At 21.6% G+C, this 24,979-nt stretch overlaps 3 protein-coding genes across 7 annotated transcripts; 1 reads left to right on the forward strand and 2 right to left on the reverse strand.

The window, feature by feature from the left end:
* Positions 1-115: 115 nt before the first annotated feature.
* Positions 116-4,475, reverse strand: LOC100576968 (merlin). 4 transcript variants are annotated; one of them, XM_006559508.3, is made up of 10 exons: positions 3,470-3,663; positions 3,214-3,320; positions 2,978-3,107; positions 2,704-2,909; positions 2,407-2,634; positions 2,116-2,325; positions 1,907-2,013; positions 1,232-1,361; positions 820-1,155; positions 116-738 (listed from the first exon to the last, which is right to left on the reverse strand). In XM_006559508.3, exons 2-10 carry the CDS (start codon positions 3,310-3,312, stop codon positions 361-363), a joined length of 1,824 nt encoding a protein of 607 aa, XP_006559571.1. In that variant the 5' UTR covers positions 3,313-3,320; positions 3,470-3,663; the 3' UTR covers positions 116-360. The 4 variants fall into 4 exon arrangements, with proteins under 4 accessions (XP_006559571.1, XP_006559570.1, XP_003249526.1 ...); XM_006559507.3 differs by lacking the exon at positions 3,470-3,663 and adding an exon at positions 4,337-4,475 and having other exon boundaries at positions 1,907-2,325; XM_003249478.4 differs by having other exon boundaries at positions 1,907-2,325; positions 3,470-3,665.
* Positions 4,358-9,749, forward strand: LOC409150 (enoyl Coenzyme A hydratase, short chain, 1, mitochondrial). The gene is made up of 7 exons (XM_001123353.5): positions 4,358-4,578; positions 7,721-7,930; positions 8,047-8,168; positions 8,362-8,566; positions 8,635-8,754; positions 8,830-8,897; positions 8,977-9,749. The coding sequence occupies exons 1-7, from the start codon at positions 4,482-4,484 to the stop codon at positions 9,040-9,042; spliced, it is 888 nt and encodes a 295-aa protein (XP_001123353.2). The 5' UTR covers positions 4,358-4,481; the 3' UTR covers positions 9,043-9,749.
* On the reverse strand, positions 9,592-24,475 carry LOC727647. 2 transcript variants are annotated; one of them, XM_001123354.5, is made up of 3 exons: positions 24,286-24,475; positions 11,189-11,694; positions 10,389-10,579 (listed from the first exon to the last, which is right to left on the reverse strand). In XM_001123354.5, exons 2-3 carry the CDS (start codon positions 11,652-11,654, stop codon positions 10,389-10,391), a joined length of 657 nt encoding a protein of 218 aa, XP_001123354.1. In that variant the 5' UTR covers positions 11,655-11,694; positions 24,286-24,475. The 2 variants fall into 2 exon arrangements, with proteins under 2 accessions (XP_016768842.1, XP_001123354.1); XM_016913353.2 differs by lacking the exon at positions 24,286-24,475 and having other exon boundaries at positions 9,592-10,579; positions 11,189-11,654.
* Positions 24,476-24,979: the final 504 nt, after the last annotated feature.

Consider the following 24,979-nt stretch of genomic DNA (forward strand, 5'->3'; position numbering starts at 1 on the left):
TATGTACTTTGTGCAATTAAATGTTAAATTTTACTAATTGTTTTACTAAAACATTTAAAATTGAAAATTAATATAACAAAACAGGCAAAAATACATAGAATAAAAACAATATAAATTCAAAAGACAATTTACTCTATGAGTATGATTTACTAATTATATTGATATCGCAAATATTGGGATATTAACAAAACTACTACTAAAATACAACAAAAAGCGTACGTTTTAGTATTCTAGAACGTATACATACGTACGTGTTTACGAGATTCAGATTCATCAGATTCATTTTATTGCATATTCATTTCTCATTCAAATTCTCTTCATAGAGTTCGTCAATTTTTTGATCTCTTAGGAACACATCAACTACAACTCTTCAAAGAATGCAACTCTGGCTTTGGTGGATCCAGATTTTACTTTCTTTAATGTACTGTACTTATTCTCACCGAGTCGCACTTGTTCTTCGTGTAATTGGTCCAATTCGCACTGTTTTTCTCCAACTTTCATAACTTCAATTTCTGTGCGTAATTCTCTCAGTTGTTCCTGTAAATGTTTACTTTTTTCCCAATAATCAACTCTTTCTTTTTCAATTTCTAAAGACAATTGATCGACATCTCCATCGGCAATCAGATCGTAAGAAGTGAGATCAGTTGGCAAAGGTTCTGTATCCAATTGCAATGTTTGAAGATCTGCTTGCAAATCTGATGGAAGTACTTGCGTCGATGGAAATATGTTTGGCACAGGCTAAAAATATAGATATTAAATATATTTAATTATGATTAACTACATTTAATTGTACTTATTATTTTTATGATTGATGCTTACAGTTATAGTAGCAGTATAAGCATTTCTACTAAGAAATTCTAATAATTTTTCCTTTGCTTCCTTCTCAGCAATGCGTGCACGTAATAGTTCATCTTTTAATTTTTCTGCTTCAGCAGCTCTTCGTTCAGATTCTTGTACCAGCCTTTCTGTCAACAATTCTGCTTCTCTAGTTTTTCGTTCAAGATGAACTTTTTCCTCCTCTGTTTTCATATTGTTTAATCGTATACGTGTAATTTCTTGTTCTGCTTCTGAAGCTTTCTGACTTAATAGCATTGCTTCCTCTTCAGCTACACGACTTTTCTCAGCTAATAGATCTGCAGTTTCCTCAGATCTTCTCTATAATTGGTTGAATTTTTTTGTAACGATTTTTAGCTATAATAAATATAAAATTTTATTATTTATATTTTCTTACAAGTGCTTCATTTGCTAAACGAATTTCTTCTTGATATTGTAAAAGTCGTTGTTCCATAGCAGCCTTTTCTCTTTCTGCTGCTTCTCTGAGTTGTTTTTCTCGTGCCAATTTATTCCTTTCAATCTGTCTCCTAATAAAATAATATTAATGAAAAAAATTACAGAATATTATGAAAGCAATAATTTGATTGATACAATAATAATTACTTATCTATTAAAAATGTCTTTGTGAAAAAGTACATTTTATATGATTTCCTTGAAGTAAAGGTGTTCCTTTTTTAAGTGTTTAAATAAATATACTAACCTGATTAAACATTTATTTAATTATTTTTAGATTTCAGTTCCTATAAAATAATATAAAACAACAACAAAAAAAAAAAGAAAAAGAAATATACATACATTAGGATATTGTTATAATAAAATAGATATAAACTTTTCATGCATATAATTATCGAATAAACTTTTTATAATTTATTAAATCAATATTTAAAATTTATTTTTTCATTTTTAAATATTAGTAAAGCATTTGATTTTACAAGCTCCATTCAAATTAAAAGAATTTAATTCATAAAAGAAAATAATGTATATATATTGTATTATATTACAAATATTTGAGAAAACAAAGAAAATTCAAGCAATATTTTTAAAATATGTATGCACATATATAAAAATCTACCTTGATTTTTCTTCTTTGGCTTGTGCTTTCATTTGCTGCACTTCCATGGAATCAGGCTTGCGTCTTCTCATAAACAGATCGTGGTTGCCAATACACAGGTCCAGAATCTTAACAAATAATATGTGAGCAGCTTTGTCATTGTTTTGTTCGTCGAACCCTAAAGCTATCAAACCCTTCACCCAGCTGCCAACATCTGATTGTTTTTTTACCAGTTTATTCATCCTAACTTTCTGCGAGAAGAACACGAAGTTCGGCGATGTTTTCTCCACTGGTTTTATTACAAACTTCTTGTCATCAAAACTGATATGTCGTATCTCCGACCATGTGAATGTTGTTTTCGGCGCCAATTTGTTCTCCTTTTCGTAAATATTTAATCCCAAGGCTGTGACTCCCAACCAAAGATCAGTCTCTTTTTTATTCTAATAATTAATATCATTCGATAAAAATGTTTTTAATGTGCTTAATAAAAGATATTTTTTATGTGCAAAAAAATTACTTACACTAATAGGGAAATAATTTACACCATACATATCAAGATCTTGAGCAATTTTCAGATATTCCATTTCTGCTTCATCTCTGGACATCCCACGATGATCAGCATACCAAATTTTTATCCTATCCTCCCACATTTCAGGTGTCATCTGATATTGATCAATAACTCTTTGTGGCAATAAATCTTCACTAGCAAGCATTCCTGGACGATATGAAACTTCATCATAATCTCCATACTAAAATATTTAAAACATATAGATTAGTACAAATAAAAATAATTTTTTTTTATAAAAAGTTATAATTACCTTTGCTTGTACTGCATAAGAAGCTAATAATACAGATGCTTCTGGTGGACAATAAATATCCATCGAAAGAATAGCTTGTTTCACTTGTAGAAAAAATAAATGTTGAGTTACTTCCTGCACCAATTCTTCAGCAACATCTTCTGGATAAAACTTTGCCAAAAACATAAAAGGTGTTGTGGGTTGTTGAGAAATACATTGATCTTGTACTAAAATAAAAGTATAATATTATTAAAACAATTTTATTTTTATAAAATTAAACAAATTAATAATTTACCTTTTTTATCTAATTTTAACCAAGATATAAATCCTTTAGCATCTTCATACTGAAGTCCAAAGTACCATGTTTCTCTTAATCCTATTGTACGACAAACTAAATCAAAAAGATCTCTTCCTGTTGATCTCCACTATGAATCCATTTAAAATAAATGTTTACATATGTTTACAATGTTTACTATGTTTAAATATTTGATAGCAGAACAAATAATGAAAATAATGCAATAAGAAACTAACCTCTAAACTAAATTCCAATTCAGCATCCAATGTACAAACTTTAACAGGAAAAGATTTTCCAGATTTTTTCCTTCGAAATGGTGGCATTTTACTCCTCATTATATTCACTCAATATGACAAAGGAAAAGATGATCAATAAAAAAAATGAAAAAGAAAAAAGAAAGCATCTAAGTTATACTGTGAAACTTAATTAGGCATTAAATTTTTTCGTTTTATTCAAATAATGTAGAAAAAATTGAATAATAGATAATCTTACCTACGCATTCGTAACATATTGACGAAATATATTGAAAATAGTAATAATAATTCGACTAATTAAATTCATATAAAATAAAATAATAATTTTAAACATAACTTTCTTCGTTAAATCACATCATATGCTATTGTTTTCAAATTTTACTTTTTGAGAAAAAAAATTGAATTATTTTCAATATGTAAATTAATTTCTCTATGTTTCGAAATAATTTATTTCATCAATTTCAGTCAACTCAAATAATTTCATTCAAGACAAAGACTATACTAATAATCTAGACTAACATTTTTCGATAATTCGAAATCTGCAATATCGATAAATAAATCGATAATATAAGTTCATTTCTGTTTCAATTTGTGATGAGATACAAAATAGATTTAAATCTTATGAGATTTTATGTTTTATGTTTTATTCTACATTAATAGAATATTCAAAATATCAAAAATATCATATATTTTAATTTATCATATATTTTGTTTCATCAAATTAAATTTTATTCGATTAGATTATTTAAATTTTTTATAATATGAGCTAATTAATTATAATTGTGATTATTTTTATATCGTTATTTTTATAAATGTTAATTATAATTAAATCTAATAGAATAATTTTTTTATTATAAACTATTTTGTGAATAGTTTTCATAATTAGCGGTAAAAAATATATAGAAATGAAACCAATCAAATTTAAACAATATTAAATGTTTTTTTTCATTTATAAAGCAGATTCTTATTGTTTAAATTACGCTTATGTTATTTATTATTTTTAGATTCATTTATATAATATAATATCACATTGTATACATGTTGTAAATTATATATGCTAATTATATTTAATTATGTAATAAATTATATAAATTAAAAAACTTACCAGGGTTCAAATATTTGTCGGTACATCACTGCTATTTGTGGCTGATAAATTTCTTCATTTTGTTGGAGTTATAATCTCGTATCTTGTTCATTTTATTTCTGAAGAACGTACATATTTTTATTAGTATTAAAATTTTGCAAATATTATGACAATTCTACGCATTGGAAAAATTTTATTTGTCAAACAAGTGCAGATTGGTCGAAAACCACAGTATTTTGCATCCGATACGAAATATTATTGTTGTGAGTATAATACTACTTGCTTACAAATGAAAGTCACAAATGAAATTTGCTTTTAAAATTAGATACAAATATATATTTTATGTTATAAAAGTTTTATGTATATTTTAGAATAGTTTTTGAGATATATATATATATATATTTGAAATATATATTTCTGTATATTTAAAGTTTTATATAAGAAATTAGTATTACGTAATTTCAATTATACTGAATGGTCTAAACTTTTTTCTCTAAATTTTTCTCTAAATTTCTTTCAATTTTTATAGTAAGATAAATTTAAATAATTTTTTTATTTAATATATTGCAAAGAATTTTTTTAAAATCATTTTTTTTAGATTATTGATTTTTTTTAATATATAAGTACATTTACATTCATGATTTTACTCAAAATTATTAATGTTGTAAAAATCAAGAATATTATATACTTACGATCTCCATATAAATATAAATTTCATATTTAATTTTAATTTTCAAAAGTTAAAGCTTATTTTAAAATCATGTCGGTTATATATCTTACGTAAAACGTATTTGATATCAGCTATATGATGCAACAAAAAAAATGTATTTATATATAAAAATATTAATGATCTTCAAAAAATAATCTTGAGAAAAAATATTCTTTGCAATATATTCATCTCTTGATATCATTTAAATTAATATATAAAAAAATATTTTATGTAACATTAGAAAGAAATATTTAAGTGAATATCCTATATATAAAATTTTTTTTATCGTATTATAATATGATGAAAGCCGTTATTAATTACTCATATGTTCATTGTATGTGATTTCACTTCTTATATAATTTCTTAAAATACAAACAGAAGTATAAAACTATTATTAATAAGTTTATATATTTATTAAAGAATGAAATATACTTCTATCCTTATTAAATTATATAAAAATACATATATCGTATAGTTTACATTTGTGTAATATATAAATTACTATATTGATAGTTAGGAAAACGATGAAAAAATATATGGGAAAAGGGATAACTTCAGATCAATTAAATAATTAAATAAAATATAAAAAAGAAGACAAATAACAAATATTTTTTATTGAAATAAATAAATAAATAATTTTTATTAAAATTTCTCTTTTAGAAAATAAATATAAACAATTCTTGATTCATTATAAATAAATAAACAAAAAAACATATTTCTTTTTTGTAACTCTTAAATAATAAAAAAATAAATAAATAAATGTAATAATAAATAAAGAAAATAGGATGTAACAATAAAAATTTTTTTTCTATGTTTTCGTGAACAAAATATAAAATGTTTTTTAAAAACAAAGATGAATAAAAATGAAATTTTTATAAATATAATTAAAAAAATTGAATTTAAATAGAAATTTACTTTATTCTTCAAATATTATAATATTTTAAATATTTTATTTTATATAAGGTGAAAATATTTTTCATTTGATTAAATATACATGTAAAATATAAATAGATTTCAAAACTAATTGCATATATTCATTAAAATTAAAAATAATTGCATTATTTTTTATCTTGCAATGAAATTGTTAATGAATATTTAAACATAAAAGGAATTATTAGTATTAATAAAAATAAAATAATAATTTAAAAACTAGTTATTATCTCGTTTTTTTGATTATTTTTAATAATCCAAAAGAATGTAAAAAAAATATCTAAAATTAATTAATTGAGATTAATTTTTTCTATGTTTGAACATATAAGTGTGAAAGTATTTTTTTTTATTAATTATGAAACATATATATCGATCAAAATTGACATATTATTAATTTTTTATTATAATTATTATTAATTATTTATTATTAATTTTTTAATTATTATCTTAATTAATTATTATCTAACAGCATAATATAATATATATATATAATTATTATCTAACAATTAATATTTAAATATATTCTTATTAATAATATTTATTGTTAATATTCACATTAAAAAAATTAAATAAAAGTAAGTACATATTAATTTACATTGACTTATTAATTATAATATATATAATATATATATATTATATATTATTGACAAAGTCTAGTATAGTATAAATTATTTTATAAAATAAAAGAAAAGAAATGTTCGTTCATAGCTTGCGAATTTTAGCATGCTTGCTATAAATTTTTATACATTTATAAATGCAAATATCCATAGTCTAATAACTATAATTTAATTGTCTTTTAATACTTAAGATTCTTAAAAATATTGGAAGATTGCTATAGTATATGTTAGTATTCAAAGGAGAAAAATTTCTGATCTCATCCAATAATTAATTTATATCATATGAAAAGAAATTAGTTAAATATTCAAAAATCTTAAAATATATTGAATTGTTAATGTTATCAATAAATATATAATATATATAATAAAATATAATAAAATTAATAATTAATATAATAAAATTAAAATATAATAAATATTTAATAAATAATAAATGTCGATGAAATTTAATAATCTCATAAATATAAAAAATTTTCAAGAAATTTATTTTTAAATATTAAATCTTAATTCGTTTAGTATATATACTACTATTTATATATTATTATATATTATTATTATATATATTATTATTATATATATATTAGTATATAGTATAGTATATACTATTAGTATATAGTATATATATTACTATTAACTGATAAATATACAATAAGTTTATAATAAGTACATTTTTTTTATATCTTACTATATATAATTTTTCGATGTTTTCGATGTCGTATAAATCAAGTTATTAATTATATTTGTATTCATACAAATATAAAATTACATTTATAAAATTTAAATTATTAATTATTTTAAAAAATATCTACAATGAAAATTATTATAAAATTTGAAAAAATCGCGATTAAAAAATTTATTTTTTTTTTTAAATATTATTAAAAATATTATAATATAAATATATATATAATTATATATATTATAATATAATATATATATAAATATTATAAAAAACAATATATTCCTAAAAATATACATTGATTTGTATGAATTTGTGTTATATGAAATTAAAGATTACTGAGAATAAGAAATAAAATTATACTAACAATTAATAGAACTATTTTATTTTAATAACTATGATAGATTCAGTCATATAATTTTTTTATATGATTTTTAATGATTTAAAAAATAAAAATATTTATAAATTTGCAGCCTATGTTCCACAAAATTATGAATTCATTAAAGTGGAAACTGCTGGAGAAAAAAAAAATATTGGTTTGATTACTTTAAACAGACCAAAAGCTTTAAATGCTCTTTGTGAAAAATTGATAACTGAATTAAATGATGCTATGTTAAAATTTGATACTAATAATAATATCGGAGCTATAATAATTACAGGCAGTGAAAAAGCATTTGCAGCTGGTAAAACATAAATTTTTAATAATCATAATTTAATAATCATTGTCAATTTATATATTTCGACTTGATAATTAAATTTATAATTTTTACTTATTTATTTTTTTTAATTTTTTATTTAGGTGCTGACATTAAGGAAATGAAGAACAATACTTTTGCATATAATATTAGAAATAAATTTCTTAATAATTGGAACATTTCTGAAATATCAAAACCAGTAATTGCTGCTGTAAATGGATATGCTGTAAGTTAGTATAATTTACAAAAAAGTGAAAAAAATATGAAAAATTTCAACAATGTGCCAATATTTTATTTTATTGCTATATTATTAAATTTAATTATTCTATATTAGCATCATTTATGAATTAGAATGCAAAAATTTTTTAAAATTTCTTGTTAAAGAACATATATTTATATTAATTAAATATTTATATTAGTTAGGTGGAGGTTGTGAATTAGCAATGATGTGTGATATTATTTATGCTGGAGATACAGCAAAGTTTGGTCAACCTGAAATCACTATTGGTACCATACCTGGTGCAGGTGGTACTCAAAGATTAACTAGAATAATTGGCAAGAGTAAAGCAATGGAAATGGTATTAACAGGCAAACAAATCAACGCTGAAGAAGCAGAAAAAAATGGTGAATTAAATTATTAAAAAAATAAAAATATATATACAATACATATAAAAATATTATTTTGATTGCAGGTTTGGTTAGTAAAATTTTTCCAGCAAACAAGCTTATTGCTGAAGCAATTAAATTGGGTGAGAAAATTGCTTCTCATTCTCAATTAATTGTTGCTATGGCAAAAGAATCTGTTAATATTGGTAATTATTGAAATTTTTTAATATATATATATTATGTTATTTTTCAAATTCTTTATATTATATTTTTCTTTTTAGCTTATGAAACTACTTTAAAAGAAGGACTTCATTTTGAAAAAAATATATTCCATGGTACATTTGCAACGGTAAGAATTTTTTTTAAGAATATAGGTAATAAAAAACTTTTAATAAATAAAAAATCAAACTTTATAATTCAAATTTTAGGATGATAGAAAGGAAGGGATGACAGCATTCATTGAGAAAAGATCACCTAAATTCAATAATCAATAAAAGGCACTTATTGTTTTATTTTTTTTTAATATACAATTAAATACTTATTTTTATAACATTATATATATTTTTTATATTTGTTAAAAAAAATGTTTTATTAAATATTTTTTCTACAAAAAAAATAGAAACGAAATAATGCTTGTAAAGAATTTTTATTTAATCATTACCTTTACATCTAATATCAATTCTTGAATATAATACATATAATTAAAGATTCATATCAGGTAAATGTAATTCTTATGAAATTTTTATAAATTCTTGATGTCGTAAAAGATATCCAAGAATGATAGGAACAATAAAATTTTACACCAACATCATTATATAATAAATATCAAACTTTATAATAATGTATATTTCATTTGTTATATTAAAGTTGAAAATCTTTTATAATTTTATATTCAGATTTTCTCGGAGAATCGAAATTATTTTATAGTATAAAATGATGTTCCCATTTTTATTATATTTTTAAAAAATAATCATGAAAATTTTTTATTTTTATTTGTATTTTTTTTTGTTCTAAAGAAATAATTTCATTATTATTAAAATAAGCACTTTGTATACAATAAATATATTTGATCAATTTTACAAAAAAATAATAGTATAAAATTGGAACGAGTTATTTAAGAATACTTTATATGTCGATCCTCTTGCAAAACCTGTTTGACTAGCTAATACTAACAATATACATGATGAAAGAATTGTGCATATTTATTATTTTCACCTGGTTTTTTTCATCCTTATTTAAATTATAAAATAAAATAAAAAATAATTAAAAATTATTTATTTTTACATGCTAAATATTCTCGCTGTATTCCTTAATTACTTCATTATTACTTTAAGTACATCAAAAAAAGTTTTTTATAAGATTATAGAATCAAGAAGTTAAGGATCTCAGAGTAATTTTATATATATTATTTGCAATAATGTAAATCACTATTTACAAATATTTTTATACAAAAATTTAGCCAAAAAGTATTTCGAAGAAGGAATTTCAAAAATATTATCGTGATATGTAAAAATATGACTTTATTTATTTAGTTTCATTATTTATAATCTTTATTTTCATTATTTTTTAATCTTTTTTATTTTCATTATTTTGTAAAAAAATTTCTCTGAAAATCTAGAATCTTTTGCAAGTTATTGGTCCTATATTTTTAAAATTAGATTTGGAAACTCTGAGATCCGTTAAAAAAAAGTTAGGAAAAATTATGCTCACTCGAGAAAATTTGGTTTTTTCTTTCATATATATATCACAGTTGCAAGCTCTGCTCAAATAACTAAGTTGATATTGTTATAGAAACGGAAATTAAATTGGTAATCATCGATTGAAAGTTTATATAGGGCATTTATCGCTTATTACGATTTTTCATAGTAAAACGTCTCCAGAAATTACCACTCTTCTTCGATGGCGTTGCAACCGGAGTATCATAAGGATAAGTAGATTCATCATCTGTATCTTGTGTGTTAGAAGTTTCCCTTGTAGGGGAACCACCATGTCCAGAATCTCTATCTCCATCTCCAGAATTCTTTTCAAGACCTAAAATATAAATTGATAATCTGTTTAAATATATAATTTAGAAATAAAATATATATTATATATATATCAATGTTAATTATCTAACTTAATAAATATTTGATAGATATAATAAATATTACATTAATGAATATTAATACTTAATTTTCAAATAATAATTAAAAAAGTCTTATAAAAAAATAAAAAATTATAAATATATTAGTATTAAACTTAATATTAAATATAAATATAATTTTAATATAAATTTATTAATAAAATTTCAAATAAAATCTTAAATAATTTAATTTAATTTAATTTAATTTAATTTAATAATTTAATTTAATAAGAATTAATGTTGTGTTTATACAATATTTCGTTTGCTATTATTTTTTGTTATTATAGAATACTATATTTTAATATTAAGATTAATATTAAGTTATAAAAAGAAATTTTTGATTGTATAAAATAATATATTTGTAAAATCGTAAAATTTATAATATAAAATAATACATAATAATTAATTTGCTTAATAATTTTTTTTTTAATTTTTTTATAAACTTTAATACAAAAAAATTAATGTATTAACTATTTGTATTAAAATAAATGAAAAAATTGAATTTCAAAAAATTTTACCATCTCCAGCACGTAACATATCTAAGAACGTATTCTCTGTATTTCCACGTGTACGACCTTGTTTCTGTGATGGTGTCCCAAAACTCAGACTCTGAATATTGATTTCTGCCTTAAGTTGTTCTGGTGGTATATCATCTACCCGGAACTCATTTGGATCCTCGACAAACGCTTGCTGCAAATCACGCATAATTTTTTTGCGAATAGTTTTTTTCATGGATAGATGTCTTTCCAGATGTTTCACATCGGTTTCCGTTAAAGTTTTGCTATTATCACGACGTCGCGACTTCTTTTTCTTGCTGTTCTTAGGACTTTCCTCTTCACCAGAAGTTGAACCAATGGATACGGCACTGTCATGTCCTGGTGCTTTTTCTTCGACTTGAAGACGCGTATTCTCCCATTTGTTACCAAATCCAAAGATATCTCGAAGATGGGGAATATTTCTATCAGCTATTTGTTGTCTTGCCATTGCTCTTATTTAAAATTTGAGAAATCGCGTAATTAGTAATCTGGAAAAAATTTTTTGATATTCAAATATAATATATTTAATAATCGATATAAATATTAATATTATATAAATATTATATAAAATAATTTTAAATATTATTTTACATAATACTGAAAAATATATTTTATTACGTAATATTATTAATATATATAAATTATAATTATGTATTACATCGAATTTATCTAGTGTGAAAATTTATTTATTTAGTTTGAAAATAAAAATTAAATAAAATAAAAACTCAAAATCAAAATTATATATATTAAACAAGAATGATTTGCATATTATAATCTGTTGTTGATAACAATTAAGTGGAGTACCAAACTGGATATTAAAGTATTTATTTTTTTGATGAAGCTTTAGTATGATATATTATTCTTATTATAAATGCATTTCGTATACATATAATATTCAGCATGCATTAAGTATTTTCATAATAAAATTTTCATAATAAATTTTCATAATAAAAGTATTTTCATTAAAATCGTGAATGAAGAAATCCGAATTCAATCGGATTCTTTGCAGTTATTTTCAAGATGAAAAAGAAAATACAGATTTATGAAGATCCGTTATTGTAATATGAATCAATAATATAAGTTTTAAATATATGAGCATTTTTCTATTCATTTTTTTCTCTTTCATTTTTTAATAAATTATTAATTCAATTGATATCATTTTCACTATGTAAACAAAGTATATAAATATTGAATAAAATTTTTCAAAAAGAACAATAACTTTTTAAAAATAGAATTTTAATTTTCAAAAATATTAATATTGCATCAAATGTTAGAATTCAAATAGAGAAGAAAGAATTATATTTGCATATTGCTATAACAATAATTAACAAATTGACAAGATTCTCAAACAAATATAGATATATACATATATACATAAATGAATATTATATTTAAAATATCTAAATGCAAAGTAATAAATAAAGTATACGAAATCAGATCACGATTTTAGAAAAAGATTTGAGAATAAATGTAAAGTAAACAATCATTAAAAAAAACAGCATTAATAAAAAGACACTCAGTATTCAATAACAATTATACGATTTAATATAAGACTGTTTAGTTCGATTCAAGAATCGATAATATAAAGTTTCGCCTACATTTCTCTTGTTGCGCTTTCCATCTGTCGTGAGAAATTTTATTTATATCCAGAAACTTCTTTTTCCATTATACGAAGAGCTATGGTTGAGAGCAAACATATTTATAATTATATTCTAATATATAAATATGGATGTTTGATTGTTTTCCAATTGTATATTTTTCAATAGATTCAGAAACAAATCGAATATAACATATTTCTAATCTTTTTAGACAAACATATTTTTTCACGTTCTATGGATAAAATTCATCGATTTTCAGGTAAGAAAATTTTGATAATTTGAATTATATATTTTTTAAAGTATATTTACAGTACAAATTAAGAAAGAAAATAATTAGATATTATGATTAGATATATCAATTTTGATTGGTTTTTTATAATTACAAAATGAATTTTTGTTATGCTTGTAATGTCTAATTAATAAAATGAATAAAATGAACTATATTGAATGTAAAATGTACTTAATAATTTCATAAATTTCTGGATTTTTAGAATTAATTTTTATCAAAGATATTAATGATATTAATAAAATTATTATTAAGCTATGGTCAAATTTATTTAAAGATATGAAAAATCAGTTATTATTATAAAGATATAATAAATATTAATCATACAATATAAATACAAATATAATCCAGATTAGGCAAAAGTTGAAATTATTATATATTAGATAATAAAATATATAATAATATATTTTTCTAAATATATTTTTATATCAATTCTTTGATAGTGAATTGGTTGCTAAGCATTCCAGGCAGCCAGTTTCATTTGAGTTAACCACTTCTTTCGTTTACTTACATCTCGTTGCCGATATACCATATTACTAGTCTATCGATATTGATATCGGTCAATTGAACTTCAGCAGTGCACAAATTCTTATGATACGAAAAAAATAGTTCCAGGTACATAAGGTATACGAATTTTATATATTATTATGTTATTAATACATTTAATATGTATTTTTAAAAATATTTTAACACATATAATTGTATGTGTAGCTTTATAACATTAAATTAAATGAAAAAGAATACAAAATTTGATTGAATTCATGATAATATGAAAAATATATAAAAATTCGAGAATATTTCGTTTTACAAATAAAACAGAATTTTATAATAAAAAATAAACTATACATATAGTATAATTATATAGTGTCTAGTCGAAAGTTCGAACGAGGTCTATGCTTTAATATTTCCGTTATTGCGCCCACGACATCGAGGTTATACCTTTCACACAGCTAAGTAATAACACAGAAAGTGATCATTCCTTTCCTAGTTAGCTCATAGATCACGATAAAGATTTTAACAAGCCTTTATCCGATTAATGTTTTACTGATTATACAAACTTTACTCGATATTATCATTAAATTAATTTTGTTTAATGTTTTAGATTTAATATTAATAATATTAATGATATTAATAAAAATTTAATAGATTATAAAAAAGTTATTTTATAATTGAAAAACAATTTTAAGTCTTCTAAAAAGGAGAATAAAATAAAAAAAATATAAAAATGTTTAAAATCAATAATTTGAAAATCCTTAATAGACTTAAATTATGGAAATAATAATTAGTATAATTTAGAAAAATAATAAAACAATTAATAATATAATAATTATCATTTAAACATGGAAATAATTTTATTAGATTTTATAATGTTTTTTTTCACTTGATTTGAAATTTCATTTAAAAGAACTAGTTAATTAACTCTTAAAATAATATAAATAATTCTGGTTTTAAGATATCATTGACAGATAACAATGTTCCAATTATAAAAATCATTTTAATTTGAATTTTCAAATTCAAAATTAAAATATGTAATTGCAATTAATTTGAATAATATAAAAGCAATAATATTGAACTAAATTTAAAATCCTTAAATATTAAAATACTTTATATATTATAATTCTTCTTATTATAATAATATAATAATATAATATAATATAATATAATATAATATAATATAATATAATAATCCTTATAATTCTCACTTTAAAATTACATTTAAGTTTTAATCTTATAATTAAATTGTTCAGTTTTAAAAAGTATGATAAATAATCACATATATACTGCTGCACTGTAATTTATTTATTTTTACATAAAAATATTGCGAACAACAATGAAAAATTTTCAAAAATATAAGGAACTGAGAAAGGATGAACATTTAAACGCGTTATAGACTATCCGTTCAAGCTTATGGTCACAGTACAACTAAACGTTGATCCAATCCAAAAGAACTTTCTCTTTGAAATCCAGCCAGCCCTCTTAAACTAACTATCCACAGTTCAACTACGCCCTTCAACTCTGAATCATTATTAAATTGTTCCTATGTGCACAATATAATTTTTAAATAAAATGTAATTCTTTATTGATAGAAAAACAAAATTTCTTTATGATCATCTCGAAATTAAATATTAACATGGTTATTCGTGTCTAAAATAAATGATAATCTAAAGAGAATTTGATTTATAAAAATTCTGTATAAAAAAAAAATAATTAAAATAATTTAAATATTTTTCAGATTAATATAAATATTAAATAATTTGAAGAAATTATTTAGTTAGCGTTTAATGTAAAATCTCATATATTTTTTTGATGAAATCATTATCATATAATATATTTTTAAATTAAAAAATTCAAAAAGAAATATAAAAAGAATAACTAAGGGAGAATAACGGAAACTTGAATTAATTTTGCATGTCGATAACGTAAGAAACCGTGCAAAGTTTATTCAATGAACTATTATAGTTTGTTCATTGAACGAAGAACGACAGAGGAAGACGAAAAAAAGTCAGCGCTTACATAAATGCACTTTCATTTGTTTTTCAAATATGCAATTCGATCCTGATTCAGCAGAAGATAAACTATATCAATCCATTGCAATTCGACTGATAATCAACAAACAGAAATTTTATTTTTTATTTAAAAAATCAAATATTTATTACTATTTAAATTAAAAAAATTCAATGCTCATTCAATCAAGAAAAAAATATTGAAAAGTAATTAAATATTAAAAAGATTAAATGTATAAAAATTTGAAATTCGAAAAATTCGAAAATTTAAAAATTTGGAAAGTTAAAAACTTTTTAAATTAAATAAATTAAAAAATTTAAATTTTGCAAATTCGAAAATTTTAAATGATTTTAAATTTTGAGTTTTAATTGAAATATCATTTTAATTAATATTCATTCATTAGTATTCATTCTTTGAAACATTGATGAATAAAAATTAATACTGAAAGATAAAGATTTAATCTTGACAAATTTTATCGAATCTTAATTGTTCATTTCCGTTGACATAATTAATTCCCTTTTTTTCAGTTATTCTGGGATGAAAAATGAATCCTTTCCCTTCCTCTATATAAATATTTGTGACTATGTTTATTAAAGGCAATTACATCATTGGTTTTCTTATTTTTGCAATTTTCCATTTAATTTTTTCGGACTGCAAACAGTTGTAAATATAAATTGTATTATGAATTATATCGATAAAATTAAAAATTAATCTTTAATTTTAATTTTAAATCTACTTAACCTTTTTATAGATAAAATTTAAGAGAGATTTAAAAAAAATAACTAATAATTAAAAATTAAAATATATTAGAATTATTTTAAATGATAAATGATTTGATTTTATACATTATTATATATATAACATATTTAAATTATAATTGTTATAATTATTTAAATATCAATAGTATAATTATATATCAATAGTGCTATTATAACAAGTAATCCAATTATAATTATTAATCAACAGGAATCTTGATTGAAACAAGATTTATTTATTAAAATATTACATAACGAGTGATTACCTTTAACCTAAAAATAGCATTACATTTTTAACAAATGAAAATAGAAGAAGGATTAAGGAAAATGAGATTTTCTTAACAAAGTAAACAAAGAAAATTGTGCTTATTGGAATCGTATCCATTTTTAATCAATATTATAATTCTATTCTTATATTTCTGTTTATTTTCTTATATTTCTCGATGTGAAGTCATCAAAGCGAAAGTGACATCATATTCTGATCACAAACCAGTTTTCACTGACTTTAATACCGGTTCTCTACAGTAGAACTCTAGAGAATATCAATACAGTCAGGTGAGGTCTTAGCCTCAAAAAGTTCATAGCTATGTATATTGACTCTTTAAGTTCAGATAAATTTCAAAAATTGAAAAAAAAATCTCTATATAAAATAAATATCAAATTCATCTATAATTTTGAACAAGTTTTTTCTTAAAAAAATTGATTGGTCAAGAATAATTAACTGCTAAGAATAAACTTAATCATTGAAAATATATTATTTATTATATATAATATAATTAATCTAGAAAAAATTAAAATTTGTTCATTAAAAATTTTTTCATTAAGTTAAATTATTAATAGGATCGTAAAAAAAATAACGTGATCGAACACGTGAGAGACAATATAAGGCGATTTATGTGCACGCTACACCAAGCAGAAACTTCAGTTTCTATTACATAAGAGGTAGCTGACCGCAGTCCTCTTTATTTTTTTTTTCGCATCTGTTACTGGATTAACATAGATATCTAAATTCTAAATTCGAAATTAATGAAGTTTTTGAGATTTTTATTTCATTGCCTTATGTTAAGTTTAAAATTAAGAAATTGTTTAATTTTTAACAAAAAAAGAATATAAGATGTATAATTATGAGCATATTATATCGTATGAGTATATTAGCATCGTAATATAAAATTTTTAATTCTAATCTTTTTAAACTCAAAACAAAGTTTATACATTGACAATTACCAAAATCTGAAAAAATTGTTAAATCAATTTTGTAACAATTGTGTTTATTAATTATTTTTTTATTATACATGTCATAAATGATCTATCATGATTTTCGTCACTGATAAGTTTTTCACATTTCTTTTTGAAGTTAAATAATTAAAAAATCAAGACATCGAGATAACATAGATATTATATTCCGTCGAAAAACTTGTCACCTACGAAAAAAAATGTAATATATAAACAACGTTAATAATAATAATAGAATATGATATATTAACAGAAGATATATCTCTATGCTTTCATATTATAATGATATATTTTTTCATATTTCATATTTTATTTTTTTTTCTTAATTTTTTTTAAATAATTTGATAGTAACATACATGTTAATTTTTTATATTATGATTTAATTATTGTGATCAATCGTATGTTTAATAATAATAAAATGAATAATCAAGAAGAGAAAACAAAATATCATTATTTCTGGAAGGAAGTTTCGTGATGATTTCCTGTTTATCATAATATTGCTCAAGAAACGGAAATAAAGTTGAAAAACCATCTATTCAATCACAGAGCAATGAAATTTTTTCTGATGCAAGATCATTGCAACACAATCATTATAAGGATAACTATAAAATATATATAGGAGTGTTTGCATTATTTTTTTTTAATTTTTCCACTTAAACTTTCTACTACAATTTGTTAAATTTTAATAATAATATTGTAAAACAGAACGTGAATTATTATCTTTTTCCATACTGGAAAATATATTTTTATAAACTTTTTAAACTATTGTTTCATCTACATTTATTTTTTATTTTAATTTCATATTATTATTTTTATTCCATTTATTAGTTTCTTTTAAATATTTTTTTTAGAAAAAGAAATTTTTTCGTTTTTAATATAAATAAAATTTTATTCTTAAATTATTTTTTTTTAAATTGTGATTTTTACTAAAGAAAATTGTGCAAGTTGTTTTAATAATATAGTTGATATATATTTTATAATTTTTTTAATTTTTTAAAAATTTAAAAGAGTAAAAAATTAAAATAATTTATTTATATATATGAAAAAATATATTTTTCTTATAAAAAATCAATGCTTTATACGCAATCTATTAAATTAATCTTTAATAATCTTTAATAATCAATAATCCAATATTTCCGGTTTTGATAATCAATATGATCTGTTTTTAATTTTATGCATTATATATTTTATACAATTAACAGTTATTATATTTGCAATTTTAAATAAAATATAATGAAATTTTAATAAAAACTAAAAATATTATTTGAGTCAAAAAGAATGTTTACTCAAACATTCTCATGAAATTCAATGAAATTCAATTCAATTGGAAAAAAGCATATTGATTCAGTAGTTCGAGAAGTCAAGCATTTGCACGTGTTTGTACCTTTTTCTTTCTTTGTAGATATTGGATATTGTATGTTGGATGCTGTGCGAAACCGTTATGCAACCTGCAGTGTGTAAAGCGGTCTTTAGGTACTCGAATTCCCGTTGCCTTGTCCTCATGTTTTAGCATTTGAAAAATGGCTATAGAAAACCATAAGCTATAAACCTAATTATAATATTATATGTATCGTATAAAGTTTTTACTATATATTTTATATATAGTATACTATATAAAATATTTTTTTTTAATATTTAATTAAAAATTTAGAACAATGTATAATAATAATTTGTTAATGAAATAAAAATTATAAAAATTATTTTTTAATAAAACAAAATATATAGGAATAATATTTTTGATGTTTTATATGAAATATTGATAAAGCATTTATTCTTAATGATTAAATGAATCATAAAGGGACATTTCATTAATAGTTTAGTTTTCATATTTTTTTTATATTCATTTTTTAAATTTACGATCAAATTTGTATTTTCAATTCAATTAAAATTTTGAACTTTCTACTTTTTTGATATCAAATAACATTTAAATGATTAGAATCATGAGAACTGTTGTTATTTATATGAAAAATTCATATTTTTTTATGTTACATAAACTTATTATTTCAACTTTTATTATTATCATTATTATTATTTATTATATTTATTATTATAGTATTATATTTATAAACTCGCTTAATTGTATGAATTATTTTATTACTTAAAATACAATTTCTTAAATTATAGATATAATGGTTATTGCCTTTAATAAAGTACATAATATCATGGAGCAGTGAACGTGATAGATTCTTCATCATCAACAGAATTATCAACTATCAGGAACTATCATGTATTTCTATTTCCGTATTTTCTTTTCTCTTTCGATCACTTTTTTCATCACGCTTTTACTCATCCTTCTTCAATTATTTATTCGTTTTTAAACAAATAAGTTTTTTTATTGTTTTTTATTCCTCGTTCATTTTTTTTCTTTTGATTATATTTTTGTTGATTCTATAATTCTTGTTTTTATCATTTAAGAAAATCTATTAAAGAAAAAAAATTTTTTTATTTTTTATTTTTTATTTTCAATTTTAAAAATATACTTTATAATTGTATTATTATAATACAAATTCTTTCAATATTAAATAAAATATAATCTCTTTTCATTTTTTTTCATTTTGAATTTTTTTTTAATTTGTTCAACAAATTTCCATTATTTCTGTTTCTTTATATATCTTCATTTTATTTATAACTGATAGCTTCTATATTTATATCTTGTTTCCTTTGGAATTGTTTTCATCACAAAAAAGAAGAAGATAGAAAGCTGTAATGCGATTTACGACCAAGTTTAAAGCTTCCGGATGTAATATATCGCTTTCACACTTGCTTTTAAAAATTATTATTCTAACTTCCAAAAAAAGAGTTTAACATCCACCATTATTCTTTCAGATGTCTTTCAAAATTAGAGTCAAAAAAGATTTTCTTATAGCATTACATAAAGTATGCATCAAATATCAAAAACTATGTTTATTTTCATATAAGAGATTCAAACTTTTTTTCTAAGGTAATAGAAATAATAAAGTAATCTTAGGGAAAGATTTTTTGATTCAAGATGATTCAATACAAAACTATTTGACGAATTCTCATATACAGAAAAAATATTCATAGAATCGAAAAGAAGCTAATTAATAATTAATAATTTTGATTATTGGAATTGGGCAGAAAAAAATTAACACATAATTATTTTTCATTATTATAAAATGTTCTTAAACTGTTAGTAAAAAAAATATAAATATGAAATATTCAGATTCAATTCAATTATAAAAAGAAAAAAATAATTAATAAAAAGAATTCTTTTAAGCTAAGCATCTTTTAATTAAAATTCGAATCTTTCATAATTTCCAGATGCTTTAACGAGTATTTTTTTGTTCAATACAAAATTCTTGCTTATAGCTTGTTCTAAGTAATTAGATGATTATCAATAAAATAATTTTGACAATGATATTATCAGCACCTTTGTGATTCATCATTGATGAATGACTTTCCATTTATCCTCAAGAAACTATAAAATCATAAAGTATGGAACTCATAGCCATATTATATAATATCACATTTATTTCCGGTTACTTATTTGAAAAAGAAGTATTTTGAAATTTTTTTCATTTATAAAATTAATTTAATTTTATCCCTGAAATTTGTTATATGATATTCTTATGGATTTTGATTAAATATTAAAGGTGAAGATTATGAACAATTTTTTTTGTATATGTATAAATGATGATTGATTGATGCATAATAAAAATCATTAAATCGACTAGCATTAGCATTGTACATTGATAAAATTGAATTATTATATGTTTTACATTTTATGACTTTTAAAGTTCAGTCATATTCATAAATTCCAGTCAGCATTAACAAAGCTATAAATATTGCGATAAATTTGAAAAATGTATCTATCTTTTTTAGATTAATTTTTAAATTCCTATTCTATAAGAAAACTCTATAAGAAAACTTTTTATTTCTTAATAATTCTATTTTCAAAATAACTTTTCACATTTCACTTTATTATTTATTTATTATATTTTTATGTTTTATTTTATTATGTATCTTTTGTTATTTAATACGCATATATTTTCAGCGAATTGTATCAAGGAACAAACTTCTCCTCTCTTATATGATACAGTTTGTAGCGGCGTAAGAAATTACGAAATAACTAACTAACTCGATTGCCCAAGATGTTCTATGTCCGGCAGTTTCTCTTTGTTCCACTTGCTGACTTCAGGATAACTAGCTATCCTTGCCTTTATACATACATACATATGTATATATACGTTCTTATTTCAAGTTGTAATTATACGATTCTTTCTACTGTATTCCGTGTTGCCAATTCATTTAGATTGGATTATGTTTTTCTTCGTGAAATTTCGTGCAACAACCGTATAATTTTCAATAATCATTGTTTCTTTAACACATTAATTATAATATTTTATATTAGAATTTTTGAATGGTTTATTATATTATAAAGAATGAATATTGTTATTAAAAAATAGATTTAATGACGCCTACGAGCTTTTTATTTTATTAATGATAGCAGACATCAATGAATTTCTTAATGCATGATATCGATCAACGCTGTTGACATTGTTATTATGAATAATTATAGCTTAAAATAAAGGTCATAGAGTTAGTTTACGGAGGATCAATCAATATTCTTAATGGGGGAGCTAATTACTAAACCGTAAGTTGTGCATATTATAAACTTCAAGCTATATCTTATCTGTGTTCTTGAATATTTTAAATTTTCTATCAATGAAATGACATTTACTATGAAAATCTGACATATAACATTATCACAGGATCATTATTATTCAGATATAAAATCTGTGATAAAAATAATTATAGAAACTTTTAAAAAACACTGAGGTGTCTTTAAAGGTCAATTATAAAGGATTATTATCGAACTAATCAATGACCTTTGACCTTATTTAAATTTAAATTTTTTATAGTGCAAAGAATTAATTAATAAATAATCCATTTAACTTGTTTATTTCCTTCTTTTAAGGTCTTTAAAAAGTTAATTTTGAAAGTAAAGCAAATTGGACCAAATTATATGGTAAAACCTCTTTGAATTTCCTCTAAAGCAAATGATCTTCAACAATAGCTGGAAGTCGACGGAGTGTGCGTGTACTTTTTTCAGGTCAGAGTTCATGCTCGGTTGAATTTCAAGCAGAAAGAAAAAAGGAAAGAGATTACTATCTATGCATCAAACAACATAAAAACTTAAATTCCAACAACAATTAATAACTTCTAATAACTTTTCATATTTAAAATATTTCAAATGCAGTTCATGTTTAAATATTCTAATCCAACACTTAAAATAATCCAATAATGATAAAATGATAACGATTAATTGAAATGTGCGATAATTATAATTGAATAATTATTAATTAATAACGTAAATATTTCAAAATTATTTAAAAGATTCCTATAAAATTATTAATCAATTAAGATTATAAAAACATATTTTTAACAATTTCTGTTATTTCTATAGAAAGAAGTGAAAAAAAATTTTCGTTTTGTCTAGATTCAGCATCATTAAACTCGACTTCCCATTCCATTCGACTATTCCCGCCAAGAATTCTTGTTCTATTTCACACGAGTAACAGACAGCATCAAGAGACATATTAAGGTCAAACGGAAACGGATATTAGAGAATATAAGAATTAAGATTGTTTTTCCGCATTATAACGATGATCGATAGTTTCAAACTCTCAAAAACTCTCGAATCGATAAAGCGACAATCATTCAAGCGGCCTCGATTTCATCAAGGATAAGGTCTCTTGGAGTAGATTCCAGGAGAACTCTAGATTACTTTCGCCATTCTAAATGCGTTCAAATTTCTAATAAGATATTCTACCGTTTTATATTCAATGTGATTGACGTCGACAGAGAAATTCATGGGAATAACATGAACTCATATTGCTCTTACTACAAATTGCGATTTCGTGATTATCTGGTAAATTTAAACATTGTTCGAGTACGTGTTTTATTATTTATTACTTTTTTTTATTATTGTTGGTTTTTAATTAAATATTTTATATAAGATAAAATAGATAAAATTTTACATTGCAAAAAGTTTAAATTTAGAAATTTGATATTTTAAAATTAAAAATTTGAAATTTTGAATTTTAGAAATTTGAAAATTTAAAAATTTAGAAATTGATAATTTGATAATATAATAGTTTAATTTGAGAATTTTTAATTTAAATATTTGAAAATTTTTAATTTTTAATTTAAATAACTTAGAGAATTTAAAAATTTTAAAAACTGAATAATGCTTAAAAACTTCAAAATTTGGAATTTTTTTATTTAACATATAAATTTTTTTTAATTTTTTATGCACAGAAAAGTGTATTAATTAATTTGATATCTCTTAAATATGATTGTATAATTACGAAGATTAATTATCAATTTATTTATAAAAATTAATTGATAAAATGAGAATTAAAATTGCATAATTTCAATTACTAATTCATTGAACCTTGACACAGTATATGTATGTGATTTTGCTTTCCAGGTGTAACAAGATGAATGTATATTTAATAAGGTAAGAATCGTGGCGCGCCGTTAGAACCAGACACTTGCTGATGTCATCTATTCAAATATTCGAGTGATAGTAGTGGCTAAGAGAATAAATTATACGTATATATATATATACAAAAGATATATCAAATATTTTTAAATATTTACAATATCCATTTATAAATTAAGAGAATTATTTTTTTAATCTAAATTTTAAACAAATAAAAAATTCATCACACTCACCGGAAATATTTTTTGAACTCAAATTATAAATTCTTTTAGAAAAAACGAGTATTTTCAATCTTGAAATGATTTTACAATCACTATTAAAAGTTACAAACGCAAGTACGAGTCAATATCGATTCCGAAAAGCCACTAACACATAATCCATGATCGCGAGCGTACAAGGGCTCGCTTGAGACTGGAGAATGCAGTGAACAGTACGTCAATGAAAGAACGGCATTGCCACCACTCTCTCATTCGACCATCTCCTGCACGTGCGCATGCAACACGCACGCATGCAACACGCACGCATGCAACACGCACGCGTACACACTGCTCTTAAATGTGGATGAATGCGTAGGGTTTGCCAGTTTGTCCTTTTCCCAGACCCTTTTCAGCATGATATAAAAGTATCGATTCGGTTGAACGTTTTAATGTTTTTGTGGAAACTAAATTTTTTTGATTCTTACAAAATAATCTTTAAATTTATAATGACTGATACTAATTTAGAATCTATTTTATTTGATAATGGAAATTTTATATGATATATATTGCTAAATTTTATATATGATAAAGTTTATGATTCATTCTTGAAGTTGTATTCCTATTATCAAATTAAATTTTATCTTATATAATTCAATTTCAATTTCGTTAAATATATTATCTTAATTTTTATATACATATATACACTTAATCTAAAATAAATAGGAATAGA

The sequence above is a fragment of the Apis mellifera genome, linkage group LG8 (assembly GCF_003254395.2).
Source record: "Apis mellifera strain DH4 linkage group LG8, Amel_HAv3.1, whole genome shotgun sequence".
NCBI classification, from domain to species: Eukaryota; Metazoa; Arthropoda; class Insecta; order Hymenoptera; family Apidae; genus Apis; species Apis mellifera.